Source organism: Dendrobates tinctorius, unplaced genomic scaffold (assembly GCF_039654945.1).
Source record: "Dendrobates tinctorius isolate UK_male_01 unplaced genomic scaffold, ASM3965494v1 ptg000085l, whole genome shotgun sequence".
NCBI lineage: Eukaryota > Metazoa > Chordata > Amphibia > Anura > Dendrobatidae > Dendrobates > Dendrobates tinctorius.
Genome location: NW_027361753.1, coordinates 5,341,965 through 5,364,279, shown reverse-complemented (window position 1 = coordinate 5,364,279; position 22,315 = coordinate 5,341,965). Strand labels below are relative to the sequence as shown.

Genomic DNA, 22,315 nt, shown 5'->3' with positions numbered 1-22,315 from the left:
GAATCAAATTCATCATTTCATGGATTTATTATTTTTTGGGTTAAAAAAAAAACAAAACAGAAAAATGTGTCATTTTTGCTTTTGGGTTTGTGGCAATAATACGCCATCCTGCTCCTGGTAACACTGGTTGTATTTATCAATGGTAAATATACAGAATAACACAAGCAGGTGAATTATATGTGGCAATCACAAAACAAGTACAGAGGGAGGAGATTTATTAACAAGGTCCTGGATTTATATTTAGAGGGGTATTCCCATCTCCAAGACCTCCTATTACACCGACTACATAGTGGGATAGGATCTTGAAGATGGGAATACCCCTTTAAGCGTATAACGAGAAGGCAGAAAAAAAAAAAAAGTTGCCAAATTTTTCACAGTGCTGCCCGCATACAATAAATTTGGAGCATTGTGCTAGATATGTTACGTCGAGCTCTGTTTTTGTTGTGATTTTTAATGTACTGAACAAAAAAACAATGTACCCTGGGTAAAGCTCCTGCTGTATACCGTAGGCCAAAGGGTATGTGCACACGGTACGGATTCTGCTGCAGATCCGCAGCGTTTCTGCAGCTGCAGGTCCGCAGCAGATTTAGCTGCGTTGTACAGTACCATTGTTTTCAATGGTAAACTGGAAAACGCTGTGCACATGCTGCGGATTTTTCCGCGCGGTTTTGCTGCGGTTTACAATCCGCAGCATGTCAATTCTTTTGTCCAGAAACGCTGCGGTTTCACATCTCATCCATTATGAGGTGTAAAACCACAGATTTATCTGCGGTTTTCACTACAAAATCTGCAGAGGCAAAAATCTCCGTGTGCACATAGCCAAGCTGCCACACATTGGCGCATTTTGCTTAGTCCACCCCCCTTGTATTTCTTGCAGCAAACACGGATGTGATACAATTGTTACAACTTGTCTATTTGGCCATTAGTTCAAATTTTCTGGCTGTAATTTGCTGATCACTATGGTTCCAGCTGTTGTAACCTGACTGATTAGCTTTTAAGGATAGATCATATTCGCACTAATGCCAGTTTTTTTTTTACTTTTACAATCACTCGGTGCAGTTTATTCTAGAATTTCAGGTCCTCAGTTTGTTTGTGCTCATTCTTAAAGGGACCTGCAGCTTTAAAGAGTTGTGTTTTCTTAAAGGAACATTCAATGTAGACCGTGTTCTTATTCGTTCAAGACTACAGGGAATGTATCGCTGCGTACATTTACTGTATAAAGGACGATGTCAGTCCATAAACACTGGTGGAATATGTACAATTCGATCTGCACTCATTCATCGGTGTGATTACAGGGGCCGATGAATGGGAACCTGCCCCGCCATAACTGCAGGCACGGAGGATCATCTACTGTGTATAGAGGCCTCCCAGCTCTCACCCCATGGCTGCTTAGGCCTGTTTCACACTTCCGTTTTTTCAAATCCGTCAAAATCCGTTGGTTTCCGTAAAAAAACGGATCCGCCATTTTTTTGCAGGATCCGTTTTTGTCCCATAGCGGTTACCGCGGATCCGTCAAAAAACGGATCCGTTTTTTTAAAAACGGATCCGTTTGCATCCGTTTCCGTCAAAAAAACGGAAACGGATCCGTTTGGCGGACACAAAAACGGAAGTGTGAAACAGGCCTAACTCCTTTCTTTGTACTGAGAAACTACACATTAGGAAACATTACCGTGAGCTGAACAGGCAAATTTACCAGGTAGATTTATACAGATTAGATCAGATTACCTAATTTCAGATTATAAAACCCCCTAAATTGTGGTTTGAGAGCAAAATTCAGGAGGCCGCAGCTTTCTCTCCCCGGGCATAATCTATTGGGGGGAAAGTCGGGAGACCCCAATATACTGCCTATATCTGCCAACTTTACTCTGCTGTGTATGGGGGTCTTTATTAGATGGGAGCCCCACCATCATCTGTGCCGGATCTGGCCTTATTCAACAAAGCTGCAATTTTTCAGAGGATGTCAAATGCTAAGAAAACCCTTAATACATAACCCCTACTTAATAAGCTGCACATATCCTTCAGCAGGCTCTGCAAGACACTCCTTAGTCTACACTTTGATGCAGCCTCAGCGCCTCCAACAAGGACAAACAGCTTTCCAAAACTCAAACCCTCCCGATGCTATCCACTGATCACCAATGTTCTAGCTGTTGTAACCTTGGTTGCTTAGCTGCCAGCTACTATTAACATGGCACGTAGTCCACCAATAAGAGTGTACACTGACCACACCTTTAAAGGGGGTTTCCAGATAGGACAACCCCACTTTCCAAGATTCAAACCTTCCCCACGGAAATTGCTGATCACTATTGTTCCAGCTGTTGTAACCTGATAAATGAAGCATTTTATGGCACTTTGTCATATTGCGAACACCAAAGCGGTTTTCATTGCTTGCAGTGGGTTAAGTGAGGTGGTAGCACCTCGATGACGTCAATTATACATAAGGGGTCACGTGCAGAGAAGTTACCCTCCGAAGGCACTCCATCAGCCCCTAAACATAACAGAAAACGGTGGTGTAATCGGAGGTGTGGCAACGGATCAAGACAGCACCCAGACCCTCTAATATCAGTCATTATGTATCCAAGGAAAGGTACGACTTCCAATGTAATGAATAGTGATGTGTGAACGTGCTGGGATAAGGTGTTATCGGAGCATGCTCGGGTGCTAACCGAGTGACTTCCGTGTGCTAGAAAAATGTATTCGAGTCCCCGCGGCTCCATGTCTCGCGGGCAGGGATTCCTGACAAACAGGCAATTCCTGCATGTTCTGCGGCTGTCAAATAGCCGCGGGGACTCGAACATATTTTTTGGGCACTCCGAAGTCACTTGGTCAGCACCCGAGCATGCTCAGATAATTTATTCAAGTACGTTCGCTCATCACTAGTAATGAACCAAGAAAACGAATATCAGATTACATTACAACATGGATGCATACAATGGAGATTTTCACCTGGACACTCATAATACACGACAAATTGTGATTTCTGTAAACTCAATCCAACGTTCGAAAAAACATGACAGTTTTCACAGCGCCACAGGAGTCCACAGGTCAGGCATGGTACTGCAGCTCAGCCACACATACAGCTATGCTGTACATTTTCTACAGTGACAAAAAGTCAAGTTACAGAGTATTAAGGACGAGATGAAATATATGATAATTAAGGTAGCTTTATATTAAACACACAGACGTCTAGCCTATACTTCCATGTCAGAAGTCTGCCCCCTGGCATCAATATTATATTGTTAGTGGGGATGACCCCTATACATCCAAAGAAGAATCCCAGCAGCGTGGATGTATGGTGTGTACATCTATACATTCTAATACAAAGGATCACATCCCCTGCACAGATAAGAGTTACACGAGAAAATTCTACTTATCCGAAGCCACCACTAGGGGGAGTTCACTGCAGATGGAGATACAATTAATACATTAGTCAACTGTATGCAATAAGCTCCCCCTAGTGGTGTCTGCAAAAAATGCTATCATTTAACGCTGTCTATGCAGAAGATTTCAGGGTCCCGACGGCTAACCAAATTTTGGACATTATTTGTAAAGATAAATGATATTCACATTATAGGGTGTCTGTAGCCCCCCCCCCCCGTCCACAAATACAAATTATATGCAGAGTATTATATGGGATTTAGCTCCTATAAAAAGCACACGATTAGTATATCAATTGTTGGCATTAGTGTCCACAAAATTCTGTTTAATCAATATGCAAAATAGGGTGCTGTGTGCACCCTTGGGTGGTCCGGCACTCTGTGCACCCTTGGGTGGTCCGGCACTCTGTGCACCCTTGGGTGGTCCGGCACTCTGTGCACCCTTGGGTGGTCCGGCACTCTGTGCACCCTTGGGTGGTCCGGCACTCTGTGCACCCTTGGGTGGTCCGGCACTCTGTGCACCTTGCTGCCCCCTGATTTAGCATTACACTCTTCCATGTCTGGGTGCGCCATCTCCTGCGCACACAATCCGTGCACGCAGAAGCTCGCTACAGGCAAGCGAGCGATCTAGACAAGCGAGTGAGCACACTGGCTGTGGGTATAAAACAGGTATCTTGGTGCCAATCCTTACCCCTCAAACTCTTGACTTGGTGTGGTTCTACTTTAGATATAAAAGCTCCCAGTCTTTGCTCTTAACTTATTCCTGATGCTTCCCTGAATATCATGATTTTTTTTCTTAATTTAGCAATAATTATGGTCTTTTCCTAGGAGGCGTGGCTTCCTGCGTAATTATGCACAGCAGTCAAAATACACGCCCCCAAGGAATCATGTGAGCCACACCCCCTTAGCAAAGACCCTAAAAATTAGTGCTAAATAAAAAAAAAACTTCATAGCTCTGGAACCGTATGGAGAATTTAAAAAAAAAAAAAAAAAAAAAAAATTACTCATTGGAGGAGGGGGAATAAAATGAGAATATAGTAGCCACTTTTGACCTACTGACAAATCCTCCAAGTACGAGTATAAAGGCTGCTAGGACTGTAGTACACTAAGCTGCTGTACCCGTCTGGTAGACCACGCACGGCTGCTCAAAAACATATAGGGAAATTTTCCAACATTTTTTTAAAGTTTCTTTAGATTTCTGCCTAGTTCTTGGCACAGGTATCTCCGCTACACCACTGGCGAACATTTGGAGATTGCAATACCTTTGCTTTAGTAATACTGGACATAAGGGGTTTATAAGGGTGTGTGCACACGCTGCGGATTCTGATGCGGTTCCGCAGCACTTTTTGCTGCGGTGTACAGTACCATAATATCCTATGGATATTAAAAACTGCAGTGCAGACGGTACGGATTTTTCCGTGCGGTTTTCCTGCGGTTTCAAAACCGCAGAATTGACATGTCAATTCTTTCTGCGGATTCCGCTGCGGTTTGCCATCTCCTCCCTTGTGGAGATGAAAAACCGCAGGGCAAACCGTAGGTCTTTTGACCTGCAGATTTACTTGCAGATTTTACAAAATCCGCGCGGCCAAATGCGCACCCCATTCCGCAGTGTGTGCACATACCCTTATAAATAAAACCGTTAAATCATGGGGGAAAAAAAAAATAAGAAAAAAGTTAACACTGCAATATAAACTTTAGGCCCCATGCATATCGCTGTATCACGGATTTTTAGGATTTCTTACAAATTCTTTTACAAAGAAAAGTTACAATTTTTTTTCCATTCCATGACTAAACACCTGTTATTTAAAGAAAAACCCAATAAAACTACATCTCAGTGGTTTCTCCAATCGTAATATATCATATTAAAAAACATTCAACTTAATTAGAAATTACCGTTAAAATAAGCACTTTTTTCGGTAAATTAAGCTTTTTTTTTCTTTTAAGCATGAAGCAGGGGAAAAATAAAAACGTTTCTCCCTGAGTCATAACAGACAAAATAAAAATAAAACAAAAAATTAAAATAACCGGATGCGAGATGGCGTGTTGTCCCATGGATGACTTTTAAAAAAGATAAAAAAAAAATATATATATATTCCTCTTTTCCTCCCATTTCCGCCTCTTTGGCCGTTCTTCAGTCAATAGAAGTTCTCGCTTTCCCTTCCCAAAAAATTCAATAATTTAATCTAGGTGAGCAATACTAAAAAAAGTCCCTCATGTACAAACATAGGCCAGGCAGAGAGCGGTGATCGCATACAAAGCGACGACGATCATCAAAAGAATTTCTTGGCTGCTGCTTCTTGTTGACTTCTGCAAACAAAAATAAGAGAAAATGATTATTAGGGTGCAAGACTTCTATAGTAAACTGGCACTGACCCGCAGAAAAACTGTCATTGGGAAAGGGAAGAGAGGGAGGGAGGGAAAGGGAAGAGAGAGAGGGAGGGAGGGAGGGAAAGGGAAGAGAGAGAGGGAGAGAGGGAGGGAGAGAGGGAGGGAGGGAAAGGGGAGAGAGGGAGGGAAAGGGAAGAGAGGGAAAGGGAAGAGAGGGAGGGAAAGGGGAGGGAGGGAAAGGGAAGAGAGGGAGGGAGGGAAAGGGAAGAGAGGGAGGGAAAGGGAAGAGAGGGAGGGAAAGGGAAGAGAGGGAGGGAGGGAGGGAAAGGGAAGAGAGGGAGGGAGGGAAAGGGAAGAGAGGGAGGGAGGGAAAGGGAAGAGAGGGAGGGAGGGAAAGGGAAGAGAGGGAGGGAAAGGGAAGAGAGGGAGGGAGGGAAAGGGAAGAGAGGGAGGGAGGGAAAGGGAAGAGAGGGAGGGAGGGAAAGGGAAGAGAGGGAGGGAGGGAAAGGGAAGAGAGGGAGGGAGGGAAAGGGAAGAGAGGGAGGGAGGGAAAGGGAAGGGAGGGAGGGAAAGGGAAGAGAGGGAGGGAAAGGGAAGAGAGGGAGGGAAAGGGAAGAGAGGGAGGGAAAGGGAAGAGAGGGAGGGAGGGAGGGAAAGGGAAGAGAGGGAGGGAGGGAGGGAAAGGGAAGAGAGGGAGGGAGGGAGGGAAAGGGAAGAGAGGGAGGGAAAGGGAAGAGAGGGAGGGAAAGGGAAGAGAGGGAGGGAGGGAGGGAAAGGGGAGAGAGGGAAAGGGAAGAGAGGGAGGGAGGGAAAGGGAAGAGAGGGAGGGAAAGGGAAGAGAGGGAGGGAAAGGGAAGAGAGGGAGGGAAAGGGAAGAGAGGGAGGGAGGGAGGGAAAGGGAAGAGAGAGAGGGAGGGAGGGAGGGAGGGAAAGGGAAGAGAGAGAGAGGGAGGGAGGGAGGGAGGGAAAGGGGAGAGAGAGAGGGAGGGAGGGAGGGAGGGAAAGGGGAGAGAGGGAGGGAGAGAGGGAGGGAGAGAGGGAGGGAGAGAGGGAGGGAGAGAGGGAAAGGGGAGAGAGGGAGGGAAAGGGAAGAGAGGGAGGGAAAGGGAAGAGAGGGAGGGAAAGGGAAGAGAGGGAGGGAGGGAGGGAAAGGGAAGAGAGGGAGGGAGGGAAAGGGAAGAGAGGGAGGGAGGGAAAGGGAAGAGAGGGAGGGAGGGAAAGGGAAGAGAGGGAGGGAGGGAAAGGGAAGAGAGGGAGGGAAAGGGAAGAGAGGGAGGGAAAGGGAAGAGAGGGAGGGAGGGAAAGGGAAGAGAGGGAGGGAGGGAAAGGGAAGAGAGGGAGGGAGGGAAAGGGAAGAGAGGGAGGGAGGGAAAGGGAAGAGAGGGAAAGGGAAGAGAGGGAAGAGAGGGAGGGAAAGGGAAGAGAGGGAGGGAGGGAAAGGGAAGAGAGAGAGGGAAAGGGAAGGGAGGGAGGGAGGGAAAGGGAAGAGAGAGAGGGAAAGGGAAGAGAGGGAGGGAAAGGGAAGAGAGGGAGGGAAAGGGAAGAGAGGGAGGGAGGGAAAGGGAAGAGAGAGAGGGAGGGAGGGAGGGAGGGAAAGGGAAGAGAGAGAGGGAGGGAGGGAAAGGGAAGAGAGAGAGGGAGGGAGGGAAAGGGGAGAGAGGGAGGGAGGGAGGGAAAGGGGAGAGAGGGAGGGAGGGAGGGAAAGGGGAGAGAGGGAGGGAGGGAGGGAAAGGGGAGAGAGGGAGGGAAAGGGAAGAGAGGGAAAGGGAAGAGGGAGGGAGGGAGGGAAAGGGAAGAGAGGGAGGGAAAGGGAAGAGAGGGAGGGAAAGGGAAGAGAGGGAGGGAAGGAAAATAGCCTACTTAGGCTCCCTACTGAAATTACATATACTAGGCATACTCCACCACCTATAAGTGCAGTTTGTTTGAAAATGTTTCAGAGCATGTTGGTTTAAAGGGACTGTGCAGTTTAATATTTACAAAAATAAAACAAAAAAAAAAGAGCAGTTATTGCCTCACTGATCGCCTGTCCCTCTTGATCCCATTATTCTCCACTCCCTGATGCCTGACACAGGGACATGTGTCAACTAAAAGCTAATCACTCGCAATGAATTGAGAGGAGAGGGGGAATCACTGCAGAAAGGGGTTGGCATTTTCAGTATCTCAAAGGAACGAAAAATGGAGAAAATGAAGGTGAATCAAAGAGATGAGTTATGTGCACTTTCTGTTATGCCATTCCAGACCTCCACTGCACACAACTGCGGGGTGCAGATAACTTCCCATCACCGATACCGCTTCCTGCGACAGGGCTTTGTAGCAGATTACCAACATACTAATTTGTGCAGCTTAAAAGCTTAAAATATTTTTTGGTTTTATGAAATTCAAATACAAAAATTTTTTTTTTTATAAAAACTACAAAGTTTATAAATTCATTAATCGTCGCAGTAATTGTACCGACTGGCTAACAGGTAATTTTTACTGCACGATACAAATTGCAAAAAAAAAAAAAAAAAAAAAAAATAATAGGAAAGAACTGTATCCTATTTTTATTTTCACCAGATCTATTGTTTCTCCAGTTTTTCAGCACATTCTACGGTAAAATGAGTGATGTTAATCGAAACTACAATTTGCTACGTTACAAAAAAATAATAAAAAATTGGCGGAAGGGAAGAAAAAAAAAAAAAAATGAAAGCACCAAAATGAAAATAGGCCAAGTCAGGAAGGGGTTACAAAATAACTGAACCCGAACGCAGATTTGCGATTAACAACAATCACATTCACAAATACTCAAAAAAATGGAAGACCTGGAACAACAAATTTCATATCAAATAGACTTAACGAGGCATTATATTTTGAAGTTTAAACCTGGGCGCTTTAGTACTGGGATGCTGTATCTCCATCCAAGAATGTTTCCCCATAATAAGGATTGTCGATTTTTTTTTTCTTTTATGTTGTTATTCGATATATGTTATTCTATGCCTATTTGTGGGTTCTCTAGTTTTTAAATTTTTTTTGCGTACCTGTACAAGGTTGTTTATTCCCCACTCCCTTCCTACCTTCCTTTCCCTACCCTGTTTATTTCTAAAAAAACAATAAAATTATTTGAAAACAAAATATCTGAACCCGACGTGCCCTGTAATAAGTTCGTCGGTAGACCTCACCCTTTTCCCCCATGCATTGCTCTCAGGAAGGGGGTTAAATACCAATTCAAGGACAGAGATATAAAAAACCGGAGATTCAGAGAAAACAACATTATTCTAGCCTGGAAGTGATGTCTTACACACAAGGTGTCGCTCGCCTCCATCTCTGACTACAGGAATGTGCGGCACTCACTTGTACATGATGTAACCGATGAATAACACGCTCTGCACAGCTGCGAACATAAAGAAGTGCGCTGTGGATAGACACGAGGGAACCGGAATTTCAGGGCATTTCTGTTTTTCGTGAGGCTAGAAAAGAAATGCAAGAACAAAGTGAAAAACCATAAAAAACAAACCGAGATAATTTTATGTAGCATTAATCAATAAGTTATCTGCCAGGATGAGCTACCGGTTCACTGTCTACACAGATGTCAGGGAGACCTGCGTTTTCAGATGTTTAATACTGTGCATTAATCTGATGGAGGAAAAGAGACCTGTCCCCCCGCAATACAGGAGCTCGGCACTGCGCCATGTGGGGGAAGGGGGGTACTAAATGGTTCATGGTTTTCCAAGAGAACCAGCAGAATAGAGAGTGCAGCTCTGGGGTATAATACAGGATGTCGCTCAGGATCAGTAATGTAATGTATGTACACAGTGACTGCACCAGCAGAATAGTGAGTGCAGCTCTGGGGTATAATACAGGATGTAACTCAGGATCACTAATGTAATGTATGTACACAGTGACTGCACCAGAAGAATAGTGAGTGCAGCTCTGGAGTATAATACAGGATGTAAGTCAGGATCAGTAATGTAATGTATGTACACAGTGACTGCACCAGCAGAATAGTGAGTGCAGCTCTGGGGTATAATACATGATGTAACTCAGGATCACTAATGTAATGTATGTACACAGTGACTGCACCAGAAGAATAGTGAGTGCAGCTCTGGAGTATAATACAGGATGTAACTCAGGATCAGTAATGTAATGTATGTACACAGTGACTGCACCAGAAGAATAGTGAGTGCAGCTCTGGAGTATAATACAGGATGTAAGTCAGGATCAGTAATGTAATGTATGTACACAGTGACTGCACCAGCAGAATAGTGAGTGCAGCTCTGGGGTATAATACATGATGTAACTCAGGATCACTAATGTAATGTATGTACACAGTGACTGCACCAGAAGAATAGTGAGTGCAGCTCTGGAGTATAATACAGGATGTAACTCAGGATCACTAATGTAATGTATGTACACAGTGACTGCACCAGAAGAATAGTGAGTGCAGCTCTGGAGTATAATACAGGATGTAAGTCAGGATCAGTAATGTAATGTATGTACACAGTGACTGCACCAGCAGAATAGTGAGTGCAGCTCTGGGGTATAATACATGATGTAACTCAGGATCACTAATGTAATGTATGTACACAGTGACTGCACCAGAAGAATAGTGAGTGCAGCTCTGGAGTATAATACAGGATGTAACTCAGGATCAGTAATGTAATGTATGTACACAGTGACTGCACCAGAAGAATAGTGAGTGCAGCTCTGGAGTATAATACAGGATGTAACTCAGGATTAGTAATGTAATATACAGTGGGGAAAAAAAAGTATTTAGTCAGTCAGCAATAGTGCAAGTTCCACCACTTAAAAAGATGAGAGGCGTCTGTAATTTACATCATAGGTAGACCTCAACTATGGGAGACAAACTGAGAAAAAAAAATCCAGAAAATCACATTGTCTGTTTTTTTTTCATTTTATTTGCATATTATGGTGGAAAATAAGTATTTGGTCAGAAACAAGCAATCAAGATTTCTGGCTCTCACAGACCTGTAACTTCTTCTTTAAGAGTCTCCTCTTTCCTCCACTCATTACCTGTAGTAATGGCACCTGTTTAAACTTGTTATCAGTATAAAAAGACACCTGTGCACACCCTCAAACAGTCGGACTCCAAACTCCACTATGGTGAAGACCAAAGAGCTGTCAAAGGACACCAGAAACAAAATTGTAGCCATGCACCAGGCTGGGAAGACTGAATCTGCAATAGCCAACCAGCTTGGAGTGAAGAAATCAACTGTGGGAGCAATAATTAGAAAATGGAAGACATACAAGACCACTGATAATCTCCCTCGATCTGGTGCTCCACGCAAAATCCCACCCCGTGGGGTCAGAATGATCACAAGAACGGTGAGCAAAAATCCCAGAACCACGCAGGGGGACCTAGTGAATGAACTGCAGAGAGCTGGGACCAATGTAACAAGGCCTACCATAAGTAACACACTACGCCACCATGGACTCAGATCCTGCAGTGCCAGACGTGTCCCACTGCTTAAGCCTGTACATGTCCGGGCCCGTCTGAAGTTTGCTAGAGAGCATTTGGATGATCCAGAGGAGTTTTGGGAGAATGTCCTATGGTCTGATGAAACCAAACTGGAACTGTTTGGTAGAAACACAACTTGTCGTGTTTGGAGGAAAAAGAATACTGAGTTGCATCCATCAAACACCATACCTACTGTAAAGCATGGTGGTGGAAACATCATGCTTTGGGGCTGTTTCTCTGCAAAGGGGCCAGGACGACTGATCCGGGTACATGAAAGAATGAATGGGGCCATGTATCGTGAGATTTTGAGTGCAAACCTCCTTCCATCAGCAAGGGCATTGAAGATGAAACGTGGCTGGGTCTTTCAACATGACAATGATCCAAAGCACACCGCCAGGGCAACGAAGGAGTGGCTTCGTAAGAAGCATTTCAAGGTCCTGGAGTGGCCTAGCCAGTCTCCAGATCTCAACCCTATAGAAAACCTTTGGAGGGAGTTGAAAGTCCGTGTTCCCAAGCGAAAAGCCAAAAACATCACTGCTCTAGAGGAGATCTGCATGGAGGAATGGGCCAACATACCAACAACAGTGTGTGACAACCTTGTGAAGACTTACAGAAAACGTTTGACCTCTGTCATTGCCAACAAAGGATATATCACAAAGTATTGAGATGAAATTTTGTTTCTGACCAAATACTTATTTTCCACCATAATATGCAAATAAAATTAAAAAAAAAACAGACAATGTGATTGTCTGGATTTTTTTTTTCTCAGTTTGTCTCCCATAGTTGAGGTCTACCTATGATGTAAATTACAGACGCCTCTCATCTTTTTAAGTGGTGGAACTTGCACTATTGCTGACTGACTAAATACTTTTTTTCCCCACTGTATGTACACAATGACTGCACCAGCAGAATAGTGAGTGCAGCTCTGGAGTATAATACAGGATGTAACTCAGGATCAGTAATGTAATATGTAATGTTTGTACACAGTGACTGCACCAGCAGAATAGTGAGTGCAGCTCTGGGGTATAATACAGGATGTAACTCAGGATCAGTAATGTATGTACACAGTGACCGCACAAGCAGAATAGTGAGTGCAGCTCTGGAGTATAATACAGGATGTAACTCAGGATCAGTAATGTATGTACACAGTGACTGCACCAGCAAAATAGTGAATATAGTTTGTCAAACTAAGTCAGATTCTCCTATTTTTAACCCTTCTTTCACTTTCAAATCTCCACAATGATGCTGGGTGGTGCGTCACTCCCACACATTGCGGTGGGTGCATACCTATCCTTTAACACAGATGAACAGTGTGTACCTCTCTACCACCCCGTTACTTACCTGCATTCATCTCTATCCACACCCTGTGATCTACCTTCCCTAAATTCTAGGAAGGTCCCACCCCGCCCAGGATATACACTGATCTACCATGTACAACCCCGCTTCCGTTTGAAACACTGAACATAGGAAGGGGACAGCAGAGAAAGCTGACAGCCTGGAGCAATCTGCCATGGATCCATCTTAGTAGCAGCAGAACAGTCAGGTATAAGTGGAAGTTACACTGGGGGGGTGTCAGCACTTTCCGCTCATTGCTGTAATGTCCTGCCAGGGTATGGTAGAGGCACAGACAAGTAGTCACTAGGCATTAACAGTTATCATGGACATTTGTCTACAAAGGAGTACTGTAATTGTTCACTATGCCTCATTACGGCAGAGTTACTTATCCCTACAGCGAGAATGGAGAGGAAACAAGCTAGGATTACCAGGTTCTTCTGTACTAGAGACTCAATGTCCCTTTTCACCAGATGGAGATGTTCTTTGATGTCATTGAAGTGCTGGGTGTTCTCGTAGCCGGCGGCGCCCCCGTGCTGATTCCCAGAGACCAGTCTTAAAGTTTCACTCATTGAATTCCTTAAGGAAAATTTAAAAACAAAATCATTTTAACCAAATGACGACTGCACTATGTCCTGCGTGAATGTTCAGTGTACTCTTTAAAGCATTTTGTTGACGACGTTGGCCCGCTGTAACATCTTACCTACTCACAAATTACAAATCGAAGACAAGTGTCAGATCGCTGGGGGCCTGAGAACTTAAAGGGGTTGTCTGGGAAAAATAGAACTTTGCCCAGTGGATGGGAAAGGCAAAAAAATAAACTCAAGACAAGACAGGCAGCCACCTGGATCCAGAAGCGGCCATGTCACGGTACCCAACCCTCAGCCCTCCCCCAACAGGGCTAAAATGGTCAGGCGATTGAGCGGCATGTCATCATAAAACATCCAATAATGCGATGTTCAAATTACCTGACCACTGCAGCCAATCACAGGCCAGCCCCTTCCTGTCTTTGTGAGGACCAAGGAGAAACCTGTGCTTGATGCAGTAGGTAATAATGATTTTTTATTTTTTATTTAGTTAATGGGTGATTCTCATCTCCAAGATCGTCTCCCAATATGTAGTAGGTGTAATAAAAATATTAGCAAATACCTCTAATTAGAAATGTAGTATAGTTCTTCTGATTAGCCATGTCGATTACCCCATGTATAGGGCATTGCAGTAGCTTTTGGTATCCATGGTTTCGACCACAGTCAGTTAGTAGTTGTAACCATGGATACCTAGGCTACTGCAATGCCCTGCACACGGGGTAAGCGACATGGCAAATCAGAAGAACTATACTACATTTCTAATTGGAGATATTTTTAATATTATTACACTTGATATATCAGAGATGGGAATACCCCTTTAAACATTCCACTGGGAAAAGTTTTGTTTGGCCCACTCAACCCATTTAAACGCTCACTTTTCAACAGGGTCCTTAAGTTGTACATACATATATATATATATATATATATATATATATATATATATATATATATATATAATGGATGACACATGCGCAAAATAAATCATTGCTTCATGTAAATGAGGGTCTACAGATCCCGTCAGTTGGACCCCTTAGCGATCACACATTCATTACCTATCCACAGGTATACAGTCATATGTTAAAGGTGGGCACCCCTATTAATGTTAACCTTTTTTCTTTATAACAATTTTGGTTTTTGCAACAGCTATTTCAGTTTCATATATCTAATAACTGATGGACTCAGTTATATTTCTGGATTCAAATGAGGTTTATTGTACTAACAGAAAATGTGCAATCTGCATTTAAACAAAATTTGACCGGTGCAAAAGTATGGGCACCCTTATCATTTTCTTGATTTGAACACTCCTAACTACTTTTTACTGACTTCCTGAAGCACTAAATTGGTTTTGTAACCTCACTGAGCTTTGAACTTCATAGCCAGGTGTATCAAATCATGAGAAAAGGTATTTAAGGTGGCCACTTGCAAGTAGTTCTCCTATTTGATTCTCCTATGAAGAGTGGCATCATGGGCTCCTCAAAACAACTCTCAAATGATCTGAAAACAAAGATTATTCAACATAGCTTTTCAGGGGAAGGATACAAAAAGTTGTCTCAGAGATTTAACCTGTCAGTTTCCACTGTGAGGAACATAGTAAGGAAATGGAAGAACACAGGTACAGTTCTTGTTAAGCCCAGAAGTGGCAGGCCAAGAAAAATATCAGAAAGGCAGAGAAGAAGAATGGTGAGAACAGTCAAGGACAATCCACAGACCACCTCCAAAGACCTGCAGCATCATCTTGCTGCAGATGGTGTCACTGTGCATCGGTCAACAATACAGCGCACTTTGCACAAGGAGAAGCTGTATGGGAGAGTGATGCGAAAGAAGCCGTTTCTGCAAGCACGCCACAAACAGAGTCGCCTGAGCTATGCAAAAGCACATTTGGACAAGCCAGTTACATTTTGGAAGAAGGTCCTGTGGACTGATGAAACAAAGATTGAGTTGTTTGGTCATACAAAAAGGCGTTATGCATGGAGGCTAAAAAACACAGCATTCCAAGAAAAACACTTGCTACCCACAGTAAAATTTGGAGGAGGTTCCATCATGCTTTGGAGCTGTGTAGCCAATGCCGGCACCGGGAATCTTGTTAAAGTTGAGGGTCGCATGGATTCAACTCAGTAGCAGCAGATTCTTGACAATAATGTGCAAGAATCAGTGACGAAGTTGAAGTTACGCAGGGGATGGATATTTCAGCAAGACAATGATCCAAAACACCGCTCCAAATCTACTCAGGCATTCATGGTCACAAATACCTTCATCCAGGAACTCATTAATAGCTACAGGAAGCGACTAGAGGCTGTTATTTTGGCAAAAGGAGGATCTACGAAATATTAATGTCACTTTTATGTTGAGGTGCCCATACTTTTGCACCGGTCAAATTTTCTTTAAATGCAGATTGCACATTTTCTGTTAGTACAATAAACCTCATTTGAATCCAGAAATATAACTGAGTCCATCAGTTATTAGATATATGAAACTGAAATAGCTGTTGCAAAAACTAAAATTGTTATAAAGAAAAAAGGTTGACATTAATAGGGGTGCCCAAACTTTAACATATGACTAAGTGGTAAGCATGAAAATGGGAAACCCCTAAAAGTGAATTTTCCCCCTTTTAGCACCAAATTCCCTGATTAGGCAGAAAGAGTTAAAGTAATTTCTGACTGCAGCCACCACCAAGGGAGCTAAAAGGGTTAAGGGGGTGGGACCTTGCCAACTTCAAAAACAATGTGTCAATCTGAGCCACGCCCCTGGAAGAATTATTGGGGGGGGGGGGTAAAATGGATGCCTCCAGAGAAATAAAAAAAAATAAAAAGTATCTTTTTTTTTTTATTTATTTTTTACATTTTCCAGATGCCTGTGCAAGTCAGAAAAAAAGTAGAAGAATATTTTGTTTTTTTATTTAATTTTTTAATTTTATTTAATGTCCCTTTGAAATAACCAAGAGCGACCGGACTATTTTAAACCAATGGCTATTTTATTTATTTTGTGGCTTTTTATATTTACTGCAGTCCTTCGAGAAGGGAACGGCTTCTTTCCTTTGGTGCGACGGCCCTGACAGAGACGTCTGTCATCGGGAAAACGCAAAGCTTTCCAAAAGAAATTAATACGGTCGTGCAAGAAATGAAGAGGCTTAAGGATAAGGAAAGATTTAGGGCTAAGGTCCAAGATTACACTGAACATAAGAGAAACTCATTTCCCATATGTGCTCTTCTAGCGCTGGAATATTGCAGCCCTGGTTTGTTTTGTTTTTTCTCCTCCCTTTCATTCTGTTGTTGCTATAGAAGAAAGGAAAAAAAAAAAAAATCTAATTAAAATCCAGCCTGTGTTTCCGTAGCCGGCCGTTTACACGGATCGGTAACGTGATCGGATCAGCCCGCGCGGACATGCTGCTTAATCAATATGCTTGTATCACTCAGCCGTCCTGTTATGCCGCCATTTATTTATAGTTTGTTTCAAAGAAGATTAAGGTCTGTAAACGGGAATATTTATCAGCAGGAGGATTTTGATTTTAATCCCTTTTCTACTTCTGGCAAAAGACACAAAAGGAAAGAAAAAAAAAAATATATAAATTATTTATATCCCCAGTAACGGAATTTAGTCCTGAAACTCTTATTTGACAAAAACAACAAAAGGTGGTAAACGCGGGGCCTCAGGAGATTTTTACCAAATTTAATAATAATTAAAAAAATATATATCTAAAAGTTAAAAGGTGTTAATAAAAAAAAAAAAAAAGGGATTTTTGTGTACTCACCGTAAAATCCTTTTCTCCGAGCCATTCATTGGGGGACACAGCACCCACCCTGTTTAGCCTACTGGCTCATTGTAGCATTCTTAGGTTTTGACATAGTTATAGTTTTTGTTGACCGTTTAAGCTCCTACTGCTTTTTTCCCCGAACTGGAGAAATCTCATCCAGCAAGAGGGTGTATACTGCAGGGGAGGAGTTAACTTTTTTCTGGTGTACTTAGTGTCCTCCTAGTGGCAAGCAGCATAACACCTACTGTCACTGTGTCCCCCAATGAGGCGTAGGAGAAATACGGTAAGTAACCAATAGTCCCCATACGTTCCAGCACTGTTGCTACGGTGGTCTCCACCGGTCTTTTTCTGCAGCGATGATGTCATCTACATACGTTCCAGCACTGCTGCTACAGTGGTCCCCACCGGTCTTTATTTACTTTTTCTGCAGCGATGATGTCATCTACAGCCATGTGATAGTTGGAGCCAATCAAGCATCACCACGGAGGCCAGCGATTGGCTGCAGCAGTCACATGTGTAAGGGGATATCATCGATGCTGCAAAACGACCCCCAGTCTACTCACGTGTCCTCTGGCTAGGAGTCCTGTGTAGAGCCTCTTAGCTGCCAGGATCCACGGCGCCTTTTCTGATTTGCAGACCTGGCACAACGTCATCCAGAAATGATGCCAGTCCTCCAAGAAGAGGCGCTGGCGATGCTGGCTAGGTAGGAGTTGCAAGTCTCCCGTTGGGTGGCCTGGACTATTAACAACAGCTGCTTGACCAGGGTACAGCAATCAATTTGCTCATTTCTAGATGACCGTGAATGTCCAAAAAGTGGTCGCCCCAAGTTATACCCTATCCATGAGTGCAGCATTTATGGTCAATGGGCCTGCAGGAGATAGTGGGTAGTGATGAGCGACCGTGGTCGGATAAGGTGTTATCTGAGCATGCTCGGGTGCTAACAGTGTCTTCGGCGTGCTTGAAAAATATGTTCGAGTCCACGCGGCTGCATGTTAAGACAGCCGCAACACATGCAGGGATTGCCTGTTTATTAGACAATCCCTGCATGTATTGTGCCTGCCGAACAGCCGAGAGACATGCAGCCGCAGGGACTCGAACATATTTTTCAAGCGCGCCAAAGTCACTCTGTTAGCACCCGAGCATGCTCAGATAACACCTTATCCCAGCACCTTCGCTCATCACTAATAGCAGAATACGTGACAGCAAGCACAAATATTAAAATAATAATAATAAATAATAATACAGAAAGCCTATTGGAAAATTGTATAACCTCTTAACATAAATTAAAGAATATTACAAATATAGAAAAGTCCCTTTTTCATTTCATCCACGCAGAAAAGTCCAACTATAAGTCATGCAAATAACATACGAACGTGAAGCTTAGAAGATATTTACATGGTGAGATTGGCAATAGGCTTCATGCACGGATTTACCCGTAATACGTAAATCCTCGGAGAAGCATATTAGATATTAACTGCTATTATTAAATCTTAAACAAGGCAGGAAAACATGCTGCTCCGAAAGAAAATTCTGCAATCTGTGCGAGAAAATTACTTCACGAGAGAAATGAGCATCCTCTTACACGGTCATGACTTTATCCAAATAAAAAATGCCCAGAAACGACATCCTAATCTGGCCAGAGCATATTAAAGCAGAGTTTAAAGGAAATATTAAATAAGAGCTGAGACCTTAAAACGGGTAAATCGAATTTGCTCACTTGGAATAAAGATTTGGAAAGAATATTAAAGCAAAAGCTGCGCTGCTGGAAAACAAAACTATGATAATCTTCAGCGCGCAGCTGACCTAGATAGTGACAAGAGAAGCCAATGGTCACGCCGCTGCGTCCGATATCACTAGGTGAAGTCATCACACCATGTCCAGGGGAGGGGGACACAGTCTATTATAATACATCATTTACTTCTGCAACAACTGTCCACAACTGTTCTAAGTTTCGTTAAATCTATAGGGCTATTCCCATCTCCGTAAGATGGATACTGTCAGATAGTACCTGATAAAACGAGCACTTTTGCAATTTACTGCTTATAAAAATTTGCAGCTGTTCTTGAGATATTAACACTTTTCTGCTCGTTGCCTCGGAGACCGCTGATGTCTAGCTTGTAAGCAGAGTAACCACTGTTATTGGCCGGCTTCCAAAAAAAAAAGTGCTTACAAGCTAAACAGAAAAGAGCTTGTAAGCACAGCAACCTGTTCTGCTGACTAGCAGCAGTGGTCAGTCTCCAAGGCAACAAGCTGTAAAGAAAAGTGTAAATATTTTAAGAATGGCTGATCAGTGAAAGGCAAAATTGCTTGTATTCGTAAGGACTATCTGGCAGTATCCAGCTGGGAACATCCCTTTCGTGTGGCTAGACTGCAATACCAGGCACAAACAGATGTGGCGCTGTTTTCAGAGAAAGCAAATGTATGATAACTTGACAAGTTGGAATAACCCTTTAAACTAATTTAGCTGTCCAAAGATTTAAAGTAGGGTTCCACTTTTAAGCACAATTTTTTTTTTGTATTTATTCAAAAATGCATGTATTTGTGGCTATTTTGCAAATGGGTCTCACTATAAAATGTGACACCGCTGGCCTTTTATAGCCTGGGTATTGCAAAATGAGTTTATCAACTGTCAGCGAGCTTATTCTGAAGGTCTAACGGGAAAGTTTGTAACTTTTGTTCTATTCTTTTTCTGAGCTGCTCTTTGCTGATTTATGACCACAGTCCACATCAAAGTTGAATGTGCAGAGAAACAAAGAGCCTGTAAAATCAATCTACCCCAAATTGGTGTATTAAAAAAAAAAAAAAAAAAAAAAAACAAAACACACCTCTCGCCCTGCAAAATCAAACCATAAAGTTAGGTACAAAGAATATATCTATCTATCTATCTATATATATCTATATCCTCCAGACAGATGATTTTTTTTTTTTTCTCAATACAAGCATGCATTTTCGTCACAGTTTTACAGAGGGGGTAATCGGCTGCGTGCTTTTTACAGGCAAGACTAATATTTTACACATTTCACCTTCTTTCCTTAATTTTTTTTATTGAATAATTTGACAAAAAAAAAAGTTTAAAAAGGAGAACAATCAGTGTTTTATCAGCAGGAGGTTATTCATTAGCTGTGTAACCCCGCCCCCATCACGGATTGGCAGCTGTGTACACTGTGCATCAGCACAAAGGGGCCAATCAGTGATGTGGGCAGGGTTATACAGAGCTCAGCATTCAGAGAACTGGCAGATCTGCAGCAGTAAAAAAACGTGATCTTATCAAAACTGCGGCAAGCAACCCAGAAATTGATACATCGCTGGAATCACGGTCTTTGCCCCTATATTATGCTGCTCTTAGATGGAGTAGCAAAAGATGGATTTTTGGTTCTTACCGTAAAATCTCTTTCTTGGAGTCTTCATTGGGGGACACAGATTACCATGGGTGTATGCTGCTGCTGCTGCTAGAAGGCTGACACTATGCAAAACAAGAAAAATTAGCTCCTCCCCGGCAGTATACACACACCGACAGGCACCAAGGTACCTCAGTTGGTGAAAAAGAAGTAGGAAAAAACCATGTAACTCTAAATATATGTACCAACCAAACAAGGGACTCAAAGGCCCAACACGGTACAACGTAAACAGGGAGGGTGCTGTGTCCCCCAATGAAGGCTCCAAGAAAGATTTTATGGTAAGAACCAAAAATCCATCTTTATCGCCTTATTGGGGGACACAGATTACCATGGGACGTTCCAAAGCAGTCCCAAGGGTAGGAACAGCAAGAAGGAACGAAAGAACAGGAAGGGCTTAGGTCGGTCGGTGCGCCACCGCCGCCTGCAGAACCTTCCTACCAACAACTGCATCAGACGAGGCCTGGGTATGAACCCTGTAGAACCTCGCAAACGTGTGCAAGGACGACCAGGTCGCGGCCCTGCAAATTTGCAGAGCCGATGCCTGCTGTCGAACGGCCCACGAAGCTGCCACAGCCCGGGTGGTGAGCTCTCACTCCCGGAGGGGGCCGTTTTTCCTGAAGTCGGTATGCTTCCAGAATTGTAGAACGAATCCAGCGAGCGATCGTGGATTTGGAAGCCCTTTCCGGTGACCTTCAGAGATGACCAGCAATGAATCGGATTGACGAAGTGAAGCGGTCCTAGCGAGGTAGACACGCAAGGCTCTAACAACATCCAGATTGTGGAGTGACTTCTCAAGAGGGTGAGAAGGAGCAGGACAAAACGATGGAAGAACGATATCCTCGCTGATGTGGAAGGAGGATACCACCTTTGGAAGAAAGGAAGGAACGGGCCTGAGGACGACTTTATCCTGATGGAGCACCAGGTAAGGAGAACGACATGACAAGGCCGCTAGCTCAGAGACTCTTCTGATGGATGCAATGGCAATCAAAAAGGTTACCTTCCATGACAGACGTGACAAGGGAATGTCCTGGATGGGCTCAAACGGCACCTTTTGGAGAGCGCTAAGAACAAGATTGAGATCCCACGGTTCTATCGGTGAATGATGAGGGGGAGCCACATGAGCGACTCCTTGGAGGAATGTCTTAACCTGCGGTAAGGAAGCGAGCTCTCTTTGGAAGAGGATAGACAAAGCGGAAATTTGGCCTTTAAGGGTACTGAGAGACAGACCCGAATCTAAACCAGACTGGAGAAACCCCAGTATGGACGGAATGGAAAAGGACATTGGAAAGACCTTTTTATCGTCGCACCAACGGAAAAAGGCCTTCCAAGGCCTATGGTAAATGCGGGAAGAGGCTGGTTTCCTGGCCTTGATCATCGTCTGAACCACCTGGTTGGACAAACCTGATTCTTTTAGGATTGTGGCCTCAACGGCCATGCCGTTAAACTCAGAGACCGAGAATTCTCGTGGTAAAGGGGGCCTTGCGAGAGAAGATCCGGACGGTCTGGAAGCCTCCAGGGAACGTCCGCGAGCATGTTCACCAGTTCCACGTACCAGGGCCTTCTTGGCCAGTCTGGAGCCACAAGAATCACTGGAACGCCTTCTGATTTTATTTTCTTGACCACTCTTGGGATCAAGGCAAGAGGTGGAAACAGATAAGGGAGTTGGAACTGGGACCACGGAATTACCAGGGCGTCGCAAGCGACGGCTAGAGGATCCCTGGACCTGGCTACGAAGCGCGGAACTTTGTGGTTCATCCGAGATGCCATGAGATCGACATCCGGAGAACCCCAGCGCTGGCATATCTGATCGAAGACTGTGGGATGAAGAGACCATTCGCCCGACGCCAGGCCTTGCCGACTCAGAAAGTCGGCTGCCCAGTTTTCCACCCCTGGAATGTGAACGGCGGAGAGAGCTGGAACGTAACGTTCTGCCCAGCGCAGTATCTGGCCACTTCTGACATCACTTGGTGGCTGCGCGTGCCGCCCTGATGGTTTATGTACGCCACAGCCGTGGCATTGTCCGACAATGCGGATCGGCTTGCCGACGAGAAGGGATGCCAGCGAAGAAGGGCCAGGAAGATTGCTCTGAT

General features: G+C 43.8%; 1 protein-coding gene across 4 annotated transcripts in view; it reads right to left on the bottom strand.

Moving 5' to 3' along the window:
• The window catches only part of LMAN1 (lectin, mannose binding 1), a 58,639-nt gene that overhangs the window by 2,561 nt on the left and 33,763 nt on the right, over positions 1-22,315 (bottom strand). Inside the window, exons 11-14 of one of the 4 annotated variants that reach the window (XR_012233999.1) lie at positions 12,921-13,068; positions 9,033-9,148; positions 5,268-5,681; positions 4-3,093 (exon numbers count right to left, since the gene is read on the bottom strand). Coding sequence is in view for 1 of the 4 variants with exons in the window: in XM_073584793.1 (XP_073440894.1) it covers positions 5,645-5,681; positions 9,033-9,148; positions 12,921-13,068 (301 nt within the window). In the remaining 3 variants the exon portion in view is untranslated. Of the gene's footprint in view, positions 1-3; positions 5,682-9,032; positions 9,149-12,920; positions 13,069-22,315 lie in introns of those variants that run through there. The other 3 variants (XR_012233998.1, XR_012234000.1, XM_073584793.1) reach the window with 3 other exon arrangements.